Below are 13,548 nucleotides of genomic sequence, written 5' to 3' on the forward strand. Positions count from 1 at the left end.
TACCACTGTTTCCAGGACAAGCTGGGACCCACAGGAGGTCAACTTATTTTTAACATGTTTTGCCTCTCTCTTCACTTTACACTATGTATGTGTGTTGTTTACTCAAATAGTAACTGAACATCTTGAAAACTGTATATACAGCAAGAATCAGGGCAGAACCTAGCAAAGGGCAGGAGCAGGACAGGACACCACAACCATCTGTGGGCTTGCAGTGATGCACTGAGTTACCAATCACATAGTGGCCCCCACTTTTCTGCTGACACACACACACTGGTATAGTCCTTGACACAAGGGTCTGTGAGAGTGGGCTCCTGGGAGTCAGCCCTACCTCTCCACCCAAATTCCAGCCCTGGCTGGCCAAAGGAAGATGCCAGCTAGGTGTAAATGCTGGTGACCTCACTGTTCTGTTTTGGCATCCCCAGTGGGATGAGGGCTCACTTCTGTGGATCTTGGCCTCTTCCCAGGGCTTCTGACTGTATCATTGGAAGGGCCACCAGCAAGCTCGGTCCCTGTCTCCCATGGGCACCATCTCCAACAACAGGATGAAGCAAGCCACTCCTCTGAGTCTGGTAGGCAAGGGTGCAAGGGAGCCCTCTGCAAGCCTCAAGGTCTCTGCCATGCATTGCATAGAAGCCGTGGCTGCAGTGAGTGAACACAAAACTATTCATAGGAAATGGCAACTGGGTAAAAGACTGTTCATGCCTGACCCAGGAGGAACCATGACAGATCAGATGAGGAAATACAGCAGGAGGAATGAGGGCCAAAATGCTCCTGAGCACAGCCCATGAGAATCACCTTCCTGTTGCCAGTCCTCCTTCCCAACCCCACATCTCACAGAACATGAGCCCAGAGGGAGGGAGCTCCACACTAGCCCAAAAAGGACAGTGTCAGTACTGGCCCCTTGCTGCCCTATCTCTGTGATCTCTAAGCTGTCACAGCCTTAAGCCTTCCACCAAAAAATGGTGCAAGAAGCACCCCCTCCCGAGGCACTTCTTCATTCTTCTGGTCATGGAAATATCAGTCTCTTCTAGGTCTCAGGCAGCCTGGGAAGGTCATGAGGGGGCAGCCAAAGGATCGCAGAAGCAGGAGAAACACTGCCCCCCGCTGACCTGCCACAGGCCTCTAGCTCCAAGGCGACCAACCAAAGGCCCTGTACTCAGAGAGCTCTGGGTCTCCATAGTACCCTCCTTCCACTGGGCCCAGCCACAGCCCCCTAGTACTCAGCCTGGCTGCAAGTCTTCCATAGGGCATTTCATGGCGAGCTTCTTGCTGAATTGTGGAGTTAAAAACACCCAGTGCCAGGGCTTTGGAGGAGGTAGCAGCCCTTCACCCTTAGGGACACCTTTCAGTCAACAGTGAGAGGTACTAGTGGTATTTCTCAGTGGGGATGTGACATCTGCAATGTGTTGGACATATCTGCAGAGGAAGACCTGTCTCACCCTGTGTGCAGCTCCTGAGTGTCCTGCCAAGGTTCACGCTGGTGCCAATGCTATTTATAATTATTTGTACCAAGCTCCAGAAACTAGTGCCGTTGGTAAAAGTACAAGCTGCATTTGGTAAGCACAACGCATTCTCCAGAAGGCCATCTGTGGTGCTACTCAAGAAAGACGTGACACACCCAGAATTTGGCTAACACTGTTAGAGACCCATGTCACAAGGGCAGGCTAGAGTCTCTACCTTAGCAAGCTCTGGTGCCAGTGGCCGAGGGGCAGCCAGTACAGTGCACTGACAGGAGGAAGGGTACTGTCACCGCAGTGTTTGTGTTTTCCTGTCTATAATTCTGCATCCTGAATGTGCAGCCTGTGACTACAAATCACTGTCCTCTGTCCCCTGTCCCTGTCACCTCATGTTTAGCTCATTACTGTACCGTGATGCTTCTAAAACTGCAAACATAGGCAGACAAGGAAGAGGACACTGCAGCTAGTGTGCTCCTGCGGGGAAAATAGGGCTGAGAGTACCTGGTAGGCCAGGTCATGTGCAGGGAGCAAAGTCATCATGAAGGCAAACAAATCAAAAAATACAAGTCTGAAGTCTTGCTTCAAGTGAACCTCAGGAACAAAACCTACAGTGGCCCCACAGGATGAGCCACAAACAGTCCCTTCTTCCCCAGCTACAAACCCACAGCCACTCAGAGGATCTCCTGTCTATCTAGCAAATTGGTCCAGCCACCAACTTCTTCCAGGGCCCCTAGAGAGGGGACCAGGCTGCTGAGTAGGCAGTCAGGAAGGATGACTATCCCAAGTGCCAGGGCCAGGGTAGAGGAATGGAGAGAAGGGGCGTGGGGCAAGGGATAGGCTGAGGAGGGAAGTTTCTAAGTTAAGGGGCACAATGGGGATGGAGCAGCATGGGAACAGCAGAAAGGTACTAACATCCTAGAAATATAGGAAATCTGGGGTCCCCAGGAAGACCACACTGGGAGGCAAGGGGAGTCTGCTCCTGAAAAACACTAAGACGCTGATCTCAGAGGGTCTCTGCTCTGCTGACAGCAGGTAAAGTACATGAGCCATAGGGTGAGGAGTGACTCTACCTCACCACTGCCACAGACATCTCACGAATGGGTAGGGGAGAAGCTGATAGTAAGACAATGGGAGGGTGGTGGGGACACAAGGATGGAGCAGAGGATAAGGCCATGAGGCTCTGGGACCCATCACAGGCCAGGCAGCAGCACCTTGCCTAGGACACCTGCTTCTTCAGATCCATGGTGTCCAGGGTGAGTGAAGTTACCTTAGCATATCAGAGGCTGTCACACAAGGACTGCCAGCCTCAATCAAGTGTTTTCTATTCCTCCCTCCCCCCAACAGGTAGAGAAAACCTATGAATTACAACTTTAAAGACCACAGGACCAAGCCTCACTGTCCAAGCCTGCAGACGGCAAATTCACAGCCCTGTTCTGGCAGGGACCATAGGAGAGTTGGCCTACGAAGCAATCCAGCCCATGGGACCCCAGGTCACAGACAGCAGAGCACATAACAGGGCAACAACAGGCCTGTGGCCAGGCCCGCTGGACAAGAGCCCAACTGTGACCAGGCCTAGCCATCAGAGGCCTGGAGGCCTTGGGGCCAAGGAGTGCTCAATCAAGTATTCTGGGCTGAGTTTGTTTTCTTTCTTTCTTTCTTTCTTTCTTTCTTTCTTTCTTTCTTTCTTTCTTTCCTTCTTTCTTCTTCTTTTTGTACTAGGAATCAAACATGTGGCATTTTCTAGGCAACTGCTGTGCCACAGCCCTGGACTGAGTTTTCCACCTCTCCAGAGGTGGAACCCTACAAGTTGGAGAATGGCAGGGACACAGCTGGAGGAGGCAATAGGTTCTAAAGGTAAGAAATTATATGAATCACTTTAAAGGCAGGTTAGATATTATTAAAGAACAAAAACAAAACACAGACAACCTTAGCACATAGCAATAAAACAGTTCAAAATACAAAGACCAGGGAGGGAGGAATGGAGGGAGGGATGGGATGGGATGAGAAGAAATTATAAAAGTGAGAAGAATGAAAGTGAGCTGTGGCTTAGGTTCAGACCTCCTAGCTGCATTACCTAGAGGCCTTTCCAAACAATTAAAAGACACTCACATGTCTAAGAAAGTCCACCAAGCACAAGAAACATGAAGAAAAATACATGTCACACTTAATAAAATAAAAAGCAGTGATAAATGATCTTAAGAGCTGTTAGAGAAACAGACTTGTTTCATAAGAAAGCTAACAACAAGGATGGCAGCAGATTTGCCATTGGAAAAAATGCCAGTGGGGAGTCACTGGAACAACAACTTTTTAGTTCTGAAAGGAAACAATAGCTATGACCCAAGGAGTAAGTGAAAGAACAACATTTTAGCAAGATTAATAAAGGAGAAATTAAAGAAGGAGCAATACCACCAGCCATTATAGAAATAGAATTATAGACTACCAGGAGTAACTGCATATTGTGTCAACCACTTGAAACCTTCGAAGGAGTGGAAAGATTGATAGGAAGGAACCCTTCAGACACCAGAACCAAGATCTAGAAGCTTACTGAAAGGATCCTACATCATGACCAGTGGGAATGATATCAGGACACAAGGGTCATTTGATATAGGAAAATCAATTGATGTTATACACACTAATATAGTGAAGGAAAAACTCCACAGGGTCATCACAGTTAGGCAGAAAAAGAATTTGACAAAATCCAATTCCCTTTCAACACAAAAAAAAAAAAAACCTCAATAAAGTAGAACTAGAAAGGAACTTCTGCAACATGGTAAAGGACATAGATGAAAAAACCTATAGTTAACATCAGCTTCGGTGATAACAGACTGACAGGTCTCCCCTGAGATTATGAATCGAGACAAGGACATCCACTTTCACCACTGCTATTCAGCTTTGTCTGTGACTTTCTAGTCAGAGCAACCAAGTGAGAACAAGAAATAAAAGGCATCAAAACTATAAAGGCAGAAATAAAACTATCCTAATTCAGATGACATGATCTCATATGTAGAAAGCCCTAAAACTTTTAAGGACTCTATTAGAGCTAATAAATGCATTCAACAAAGCCGTAGCATACAAGATCAACACAAAAACATCAGTGGCATTTGCACAGACTAGCAATGAACAATCCAAAAATGAAAATTAAGAAAACAATTTTTTTTTACCAAAGAAAGAAAGATACTTCCAAATAAGTTTAACAAGAAGATAAAAGACCTGCAATGGTGTAAACTATAAAATACTGCCAGAAGTCAACATATGCAAAGACTTTCTATGCTCAGGGTTAGAAGATAATATTGTTAAGACAGCAATCCTCTCCAAAGTTGTCTATAGATTCAGTGCAACCCCTGTCACAATCCTAAATGTCTTTCTTTCTGTGGGGCAGGAATGGAAAAATATGTCCCAAAATTCACATAGCAATGTAAGAGGCCCTGAATAGCCATGATAAGCTTGAAGGAAAAAAAAAAAAAAGTTGAAGGAATCATACAACTTACCACACAGCTACAGTGACTAGAACAACTGACATAAGGAAAGGCGAGGATCAAAAACAGAACTGAGAGTCCACAAATAAATCTACCTGGATCAGTTGGTTTCTCAACTGGTATTCCCAGATCGCTGAACAGCTGAACAAGAAAAGAAGTTGACAAATAGTGCCAGGAAAACTGGGCATCCACACGCAAAATGATGAGGTTGGACTCATTAAAAAATTAATTCCAAACGGATCAAAACCAAGACGTAAAACCTAAATATCAAAGAAGATTAAAGTGAATCCTCCTCACCTTGCATCTGAGACACACCATCAGAGCATAGCAACAATGAAGCAGATAAAATGAACTTCATGGAAACTAAAACTGAAAAGACAATCTCAGAATGAAGAAAAACATTACCAAACCATTCTAATATTTGAAATATACAAAGAATTCTTACAAATCAAAAACAAAAGCCAGCCTAACTTAAACAAAGGCAAAGGACTTTAAGAGACAGTCTTCCAACAAAAAGGTCCAAGTGGCCAATGAATAGAAAGAAAGCCCGAATGACAAAGTACCACTGCATACCCACCAGGTTAGCCCTGACTAAATCAATAAGCAGGGAAGCACAAGTGCTACTATTGTTTCTGCTCTCATTCCTGTCAGATATTGGTGATTTATGTCTTATTTCTGATGAGTCTGGCTAGAGGTTATGAATTGTGTGATCTCAGAGAACTGACTCTGATCTTTACAGAATCTGATGGCCACTGTGACTGAGTGACCATCGGATTCTGAGTTTTAGGTGGGAGGTAGCAGAAGAAAAACCAGGGCCTAGTCTAAGCACAGGCCTCTGGGTTGTGGTAGGACCCTAACCTCTAAGACAGCTGACCCAGGACCTCATTTCAGGTTCAAAACCCAGACAGCAACAGAACCAGGCCTGGGCTCCTGTGAGGGCTACCACAATGAGGCTATTTGGTACAGAGACCCCTGGCAGCTGCCCCACTTGGACAGGCCTGGCCCCTTGACTGTCAGGGCCTCTCTGTCCATAGGCCCCTCTTACCAGCTTCACTTTTAGCCCCAAAGCTTCACGGAATTTAAATGCTAACAGTGCTTGTGGCCAACTCCTTGGCACAGTATAGATTTTAAATGCAGATGTGTGGTTCAGTTTGAGAGGATACATGGTTTGATCCTGGGGTCTTACCTAATCTCAAAGCAGGGGATCTGGGTAACCTGTTCTTTTCACCCTGACAGCAGCCAGGCACTGGAGTGAGGCTGTGCCATTTCACCTTTTATTTATTCAACAGGTATGAGCCTTCGTCTTGTGCCAGTGATCACAGGTGGTGGTGATGGCACTGAGGTACAGGGCTCAGAGGACTCTGGTAGCACCAGGCTCTCTAGAACCCAATCTGGGTAGATGTTGCAAGTCTTATAGAAATGATGCTGAGATCAGAGTGGGACCTCTGGCCAGAGGCCACTGTTCTGTTCTCCAGTCCCATCCATCAGCACCTAGGAAGCTCTCTGGGACAGCCACTGCTTTCCTGGCAGTGAGTGGTTGGCAGGATCCAAGTTGAACCCTCTTACCCACTTTTACTCCAGTATGCAGTGCAGCTGACCACCCAAATGGGGAATACCTCCTCAGGAAAGAAGGACAGTGACAGCGCACAGTGCAGTGGGGTCCTTCTACTGAAAGGCCAGCTTACTACTTGGAAGCATCCTCATGTCAACACCTGTGGAGCACATGCTGAACTCCTGGAGGACAGTGCCTGACCTTCTGGGTGAGAAGGTCCAGGTAGCCAAATGGCAGTGTGAGTGCTAAGACTGGTGCCTTGGCTCTAGAGCAGCAGGGGACAGGTAGCCCTGAAGGGCAGAGCAATTGGAGAGAGCTAACATTTCAGATGCAAAATACAGAAATCTACATCTAATACCTAGAAGAACTATGGCGAGGACAAGATTCTCCCATGGATGGAATTACTCCCATTATTTTAATAATAATTTTCTTTTTTTTGTTATTATAGGCTAAATCTTTTTAAATTTCATGGGGCAGAATCCACAGGGATTTTTCTCTATTCCAAATCTCATCTCCCACCCCTGACCCCAAAATAGGCCACAGAAAAGCAAATGTACAAGTAACAGAAACTATAAGACACCCAGGAATAAATCTAACAAGAGATAGGTGACAATCTTTAAAATAAAACCAACTAAAGCAAAGGACATAGGAGACTGATGTGAGGTCAGTCTAAGTTCCCAGATGGGATCTCCCAGCAAGTACTGGCTGTTCTTTGAAGCTCACTGCTTAGGATAAGGACAATGACAAGAGCAATTCTGACAATCATGTGTCACACAAAGATAGCATGAGAAGCAGGTGCTTGCCAAGAATGTAGCAAGGAAGAGGAGAGAAGAAGGAAGCAGCTGACTCTGACGGGAAACCAGGCTCCGCTGCACATTCCAGGAGGCAGGGAGAACACAAGGAGTCACATGGAAGAGTGTGAGAGGAGGGTAAGGTCAGAGAAGGGCCAGGACCCAGAAGTCACGGGACAGCAGGCCACACCAGGCACTGAAGGCCTAGTGAAGACCTCCCTATACAAGGGTGGCACTGGTGCACAGGCTCTGTATGGGCAGAGCTCACACAGATGTGGTCACAGCGCTGAGAATAGCCTGCTTCCGCTCTGCCTTCCCAGTTCAGCCTCAGTGCTAATCAGGGGTGTCACAACACTACTTGTGTGGGACTGCTGTGCCAGATGTGCACACAGCGTTGTCCACTGAGGATAAGGATGATCTCTCTGTGAGAGGCTCTTGCATGTGAAAGGTCCCCAGGGCTGGTCCTTCTCTGCACAGGACAGTGGGGCCTGGCCTGCCTGCTTTAGAGACGCCACTTAGGGTAGTTGGTACACAGGGCATGGTCTGGGCAGGCCACAGCCATGGTCCTTCTATAGGGTAGCTCTACCACTGGGTTCCCCCAGTACAAGGGAAAGGAGCCCCAGGATGAAAACTGGGAGTGCAGGAAAAATGACTGTTTAATTACACCAAGTTGTGAGGGGCATAATGCCTCTTACATCAGAAACTAAGTCTCCAATTCTCACTCCCTGAACTATATAAAGTATTTGAGCCTTTTTTATAGTTGTAATCAAAAAACCCATTTCTTCAGCCACTGCTGGCCACATCTAATTAGGGTAAGGTGTGTTAATGATACAAGTATGGCCCAGACATTTCCCCTTGTTATGTTAATTGCATTTAAAGAAAAAAGCATGAACCTTTCTTATGCTTACTAATTAGTGTGATTTGCTAATTAATAATAGAAAGTCAAACTGCCTTTATCTTGTCTTTTGCAATTAGCTAAAGACATTTAAAGTTCTTCCCATTCTCCTAATGGACTCACCGTATGAGGAAACAGTAGGCAGGGGCTGTGGACTGCGACATGGGGCATGTGCCACGGCAACTATGCCCACAGCTGTTATGATGTCTTCATCATGAGAGCACTTCCCCCAAGTCCCACTTTCCAGGACTGGGTGTTCCTTGCCCTGAAAGTCCCCCTCCCTGGCATCCCTGCCACAGGAAGAGAAGTGAAAAAAAGAATGTGAAGTAAGGCAGAGACACAGGGTAGAGTTAGAGATGAAAATCCCAGGTGAAGGTTTGGTACAGGGGCACATGGCTATAAGCCCAGCACCATCAGAGGTTGAAGCAGGAGGATCACAAGTTCCAGCTTAGCCTGGGCAACTCAGAGACTTACAGAAATCTCGTCTCCGGAAAAAAAAGGGGGGGGGGCCTGGGGATGTAGCTCAGTGTGAAGTCTTGGGTTTTTAAAATATAGCAGAGAGAACACCACAGCCCTGTCCTAAAACAAGCCTGCAGAAACCTGCCTAAGCTGCTGGTGTCCCATCTGTCTGTGGCACAGGCACCATATCATGAGGCCAGCCACGAGTCAGCTCAGAGATGAAGCCCCCAAAGCCTGGCCATCTCCTTAGGGTCAGAGAACAATAACATTTCATCAAAAGCTTCTATTAGGTATTCTAAGACTCTTGGAAAGCTGATGGAAGGCTTCTACATGACAGGGTACAAACCCTGGAACAGGGGTTCCCAACCTGACAGTAATTGGATAGAAGTAAAATCACCACTCTGCCCAGGGCTCCTGACATCCCAAGTCAATGGCTTTAAGGAGGCCAGGTACTTCAAAGTTCAGAGCTTTCACACAGGAAGAGAAAGTGTAAATGTGTGTGGGGGATGGGGTGGGAGGGGGGATGAGGAGAGACAGTCAATCCCACTAAGCATACCTCATACATAGCTCTTGAGGGCCAAAACCTCCTACTTCTCCAGGGAGGGGCCCAGGGCCAGTGGTTTTTCCAAAGCTACATGGGAGCCAGGATCAGGGCACTCGAGCTTCTTCAGTGAAGTGGGGGGATCTAAACTCAAGGACAGCCCTAGGCAATCAGCCAGCTGCTCAGCCATAGGGCCATGGGCCTCGCATGTGCTTAGCACAACTCACTTCTAATTCTTCTTGCCTTGTGCACATTATGAAAACAAGGCCCTTGGGCACATTTCAATTCAGGTCAACACTGAGGAAACCATGCATGGTGACACTCTGCACATCAGGGTCTCCCTGGGCTGTGCAAATGGATGTGCCAGTCCTCAAGGAACTCCTCCGCCCAACCTACCTGTGGCTTCCCCAAAGTCAACACTAAACAGGCCCTTGCTGGAGGAGCCTGCAGAGTCCAGTTAATGAGGACAGAGCACAGACAGGCCAGGGACTAGAAAAGAGCAGGGCTGTCCATAGGACAAGGAACATGGTGCCAACAGCAAATGTAGGAGGAGGAGGGCTCTGTAGACTGTGGGGCCGGCACCAGAACCAAAATGTGAGAGAGGAAGGTTCAGAAGGGAAGGGGGAACTGTGGAAAGCTATGCATGGTCACTACCTCCCTCCTCCTGGCACCAAGAGACCATTGCCTGTAGCTTGCAGCCCTGTCCTTGTTCCAGCCCCAGAAAGCTGCTCCCATCACGGCAGCTTGCTTTTCACCCCTCATCAGGGCAACTACTTTTCCAGGGCTCACCTGCTTCCCAGCCTCTGCCCTCTGCAAACCCACAGCCAACCCCTAGGCAGGGCTGTTTACACATGCGCCAGGAGCCAGTCCTGCCTGCCTTTACCCCGTGTGCTGAGACCACCCAGGATGCTGCCCCAGATCCAAGAGGTCTCTGCAGCTCACAGAGCTCCATCTGGCAGCCAGTCCACTCCACTTCACCTCCTCATCTCAGAGGACAGAACCACCATGCAGGGCTCACGGGCCAGATCTGACCCACCAGCCCAGACTCAGGAGTCCTAGCCCAGTGTCCAGCATGCCCCTGATGTCCCTTCCACTCATGGTGTAGCAGTGACCTGGGTTCAACACCCTCATATTCTCTATGGTACCTACATCTATCTTTCTCAAATCTGACCTGCTTACCACTTCCCACTACAGTCTTGGTCCTGCCCTGTCCTGTCCTGTCCTGTCCTGGTCACCTGTCCCAATAACTCCTGTGTAGAGAGCAGCCAAAGCATCTTCCAAAGAACAGAAGCAGCAGGTGCACACTGTGGAAGCTGCCTGAGTTCCAGAAAATTTCTGCTGTTCCTCAACATGGCTATCATGGGATAGACCTGGGAAAGGGCAATGACCTGGCCTGCATCCTCTGGGCTCAGGGAGGATAGCTGCCGCCTCCTCCTCCAAGTGAGATCATACCTTCGCTGGTGGGCCACAGGCCTGAAGGACCATGTGCTGTTTGTGACTGTGTCTGCAGGGGTGGCACAATGTCCTTTGGTGCTGCTAAGGGGATAACCAACATGCCAAAGATCTGCATGTTTGTACTCCAGCCCTGCCTGTCCCAACCTCCTCTAGCTGGGCAGGGTGGGGGCCTCCTTGCAGCCCCACCAAGCTACCTGGAGGTGCTGCTTGACATCAGGCTCCTGAGCACCACCCACCTGGCTCCTTACACTCTAGCAAGAGCTTGTAACTGTGGTGGCACATGCATAGGCAGTAACCTCACTGGGAAAAACAGAACCAGGGTCAACTATGGAGAAGAGGCCATAGGCTCGTGCCTGCAGGACGTACACTGAGAAGGACCAGACTGGAGCTCCTGCTGAGATCCAGGACTCGCAATGGCCTAAACCAGCTGCCCTCAGCCATGTGGGAGACCTGTGGATGCTACTGCTGGACTTACCATGTCAGCTCTCTGCTTCTGGCCTCCCAGTTCCTCCAGGGCCTGTGACAGTTGAGCCTACAAGACATAACCAAGAGGGTCAGGGCTATCGATAAGACTCATGTCTATTCCTACCCTAACACCCTACTGTGGCCACCCTTTCCCGTTTAGTGGCAGGCAAGGGACCAGGTGAGGCAGGGCTGAGCTGCTACTCCAAGCAGGCCTAGGGTCCCCCCCAGTTGGAGAAGTGGCAGCTGGGAAACATGAACCCAAATTCCATCCCAAACCCTGCCCCTTAGTTATAGGAAGGTACTGGGGATGGGATGCTCTGTACCCAGGCAGCAAGAAGAAATAAGCCATCTTTTCCAGCAGGTATATGCTATGGAAGGGTTGCCTGAGACCCAGAAAATCTCTGTAGCTCCTCGATGTGGTTACCTGGGGGTGGACCTGGGAGGGAACAGTGAGGCCTGGCCTGTGTCCTCTGGACTCAGGCAGAGAAAGGAGGGAGGGCTTGACTATTCAGCCAAGGGTGGCCTTCTCCTGACTAAGAGCCATTGTAAGCCCCATATTGGGCCACAGCCTTGTACTGCCTGGCCTCTGCTGGAGCAGCCTAGTGATAGGGAGTTCACTCCTTGGGAAAGCCAGTGGAGTTCACCATGGAAGAGGTACAGCCCAGGTTCCAGAGCAGGAGCACGGGCCCAGGTAAGGGTGCAATGGCAAACCCTGCTACAGCCCAGTGCTGTAAATTCCTTGAGGCTCAGAGATAGGATCAGCCTCCGGAGACAATTGTCATCAGGCCAAGATGAGCTTACACCATGAGGGCAGATGGTGTTGCTCACAGGCCCTGCTGACACCCCTCTCCTGAACAGACAGTGATGTATGGAGAGAACCAGGGATGGCCACCAAGTGAACTTCCCTGTCCTGAGCCAGCCTTTGTGCACTCCATCTATAAATGCCAACCATGCACAGGTACTTGTAGAGAAGGAGATCACCCTCACAGATCCAGGAGCGACCCTGCCCAAGCAGCAGTCTTCTGGGGGCAGGGCCATGGGAAGTGAGTGGATGCATGTGTTTCTTTCCTCTGCCTCACACAGATGGGCTTGCGGAGGGAATGACAGCTGGATCTCCACCTCTGGAGCCCTCTACCTAGGTCTGAGGAGACTATGGACACAGAGGGCAACCCACAGAACCCACCTACAGAGAACAGCTCTGGGACCAAGCTGCCTGTTTGCTCTCGGACACATAAATAATCCTGCTCTGCCCGGGCAGGATGCTGCCCCAATGTATCATCCACAAGAGGAACTCAGCAAGTACAGAAATCCCCGCCACCTGATCAGTCTTTGGGACACACTGACCACCTATAAAGCAGTAAGAAACAAACACAACAGAAAAATGGGCAAAGATGCAAACAGACTTCTCCCAGAAAAGGAAATGCACAAAGCCAGCAAACACACAGATAGGTAATTAACATGGTTAGTAATTAGGAAAATGCAAATCAGGACCAACAACAAAATACCACTTTGTACCCATTTGGTTGGCAAACATGAAGAACTCTGGCAGCACTGAGATCTGGAAAGGAAGTAAATCAACTGAATCTTGTCCATGTGGACAGTGGGAATGAAAACTAGAGAGTGACTTTGTAAAACAGTTTGGTATTTCCTTGAAATTTAACAACTGTATTACATCTACATAAAATGTAACTTGGTAATTCCAGCCCAAGGTATATAGTGAAAGAAACTATTAAACATGCTCTGGCTGTCTCCACTGCCCCCTGGCACTGAAGGACATCTGCCTGCTCCAAGTGACTTTGGTGTCCACATCTTAAGGCCAGCAAGGCACCCTAGAACTCAGCCTGTGCCTGATGCCCACTGGCATCTGGAGATGCTCAGAGAAGCTTGCCTCCTGTCAGCAGGAACACATTCCACCGTCTTCTACCAGCTCTACGCAGAACCACATCTTGGTGAAAGTTGACCAAAACCAAACTCCAGGAGACACACTGTGCTCTCTAGCACTGGGTATATCATCTCATGGTCCAGTCATGTACCTCCTGCAAGGTCTCCCAAACATGCAGCCTGGGTGGGCAGTAGGGTAAGACAAGGTGCCTGTGAGGAAGCAGCCTGGGCCATCTCAGCCACATCTGTGCCCCAGCTGGGGCAACATCACTCACCACATCCACATCTAAACAGCAGATTCCTTTTGAAATTCTAGACCTGAGCAATAGAAGCACAACAGTCACATCAAAGAAATCACACAGTCTGTGCCAGGACGACACTAGTGCCCAGGCCTTCCCTCAAAAACAGCCTAGCACATTTGGTCACTGCCCCTCCTCTAGAGAGGACAGACAACGCAAGGTCCTACCTTCCAGTACAGCACCCTCTGTGGGGGCCACTTCCTACACAGCACTGGGAAAAATAATGATGGCCTGGGCTTCCTCAGAGGACTCTCAGCACACAGCTGAGGCCGGGGCA

General features: G+C 48.8%; 1 protein-coding gene across 6 annotated transcripts in view; it reads right to left on the reverse strand.

Moving 5' to 3' along the window:
* Mad1l1 (mitotic arrest deficient 1 like 1) overlaps positions 1 to 13,548 on the reverse strand; it is a 356,419-nt gene that overhangs the window by 122,805 nt on the left and 220,066 nt on the right. For all 6 annotated transcript variants that reach the window (XM_023713536.1, XM_023713538.1, XM_023713535.1 and 3 more), the window contains one exon: positions 11,102 to 11,158. In XM_023713536.1, coding sequence (XP_023569304.1) covers positions 11,102 to 11,158 — 57 coding nt within the window. The remainder of the gene's footprint in view (positions 1 to 11,101; positions 11,159 to 13,548) is intronic.

Source organism: Octodon degus, unplaced genomic scaffold, assembly GCF_000260255.1.
Source record: "Octodon degus isolate 3935 unplaced genomic scaffold, OctDeg1.0 scaffold00031, whole genome shotgun sequence".
Classification (NCBI taxonomy): domain Eukaryota; kingdom Metazoa; phylum Chordata; class Mammalia; order Rodentia; family Octodontidae; genus Octodon; species Octodon degus.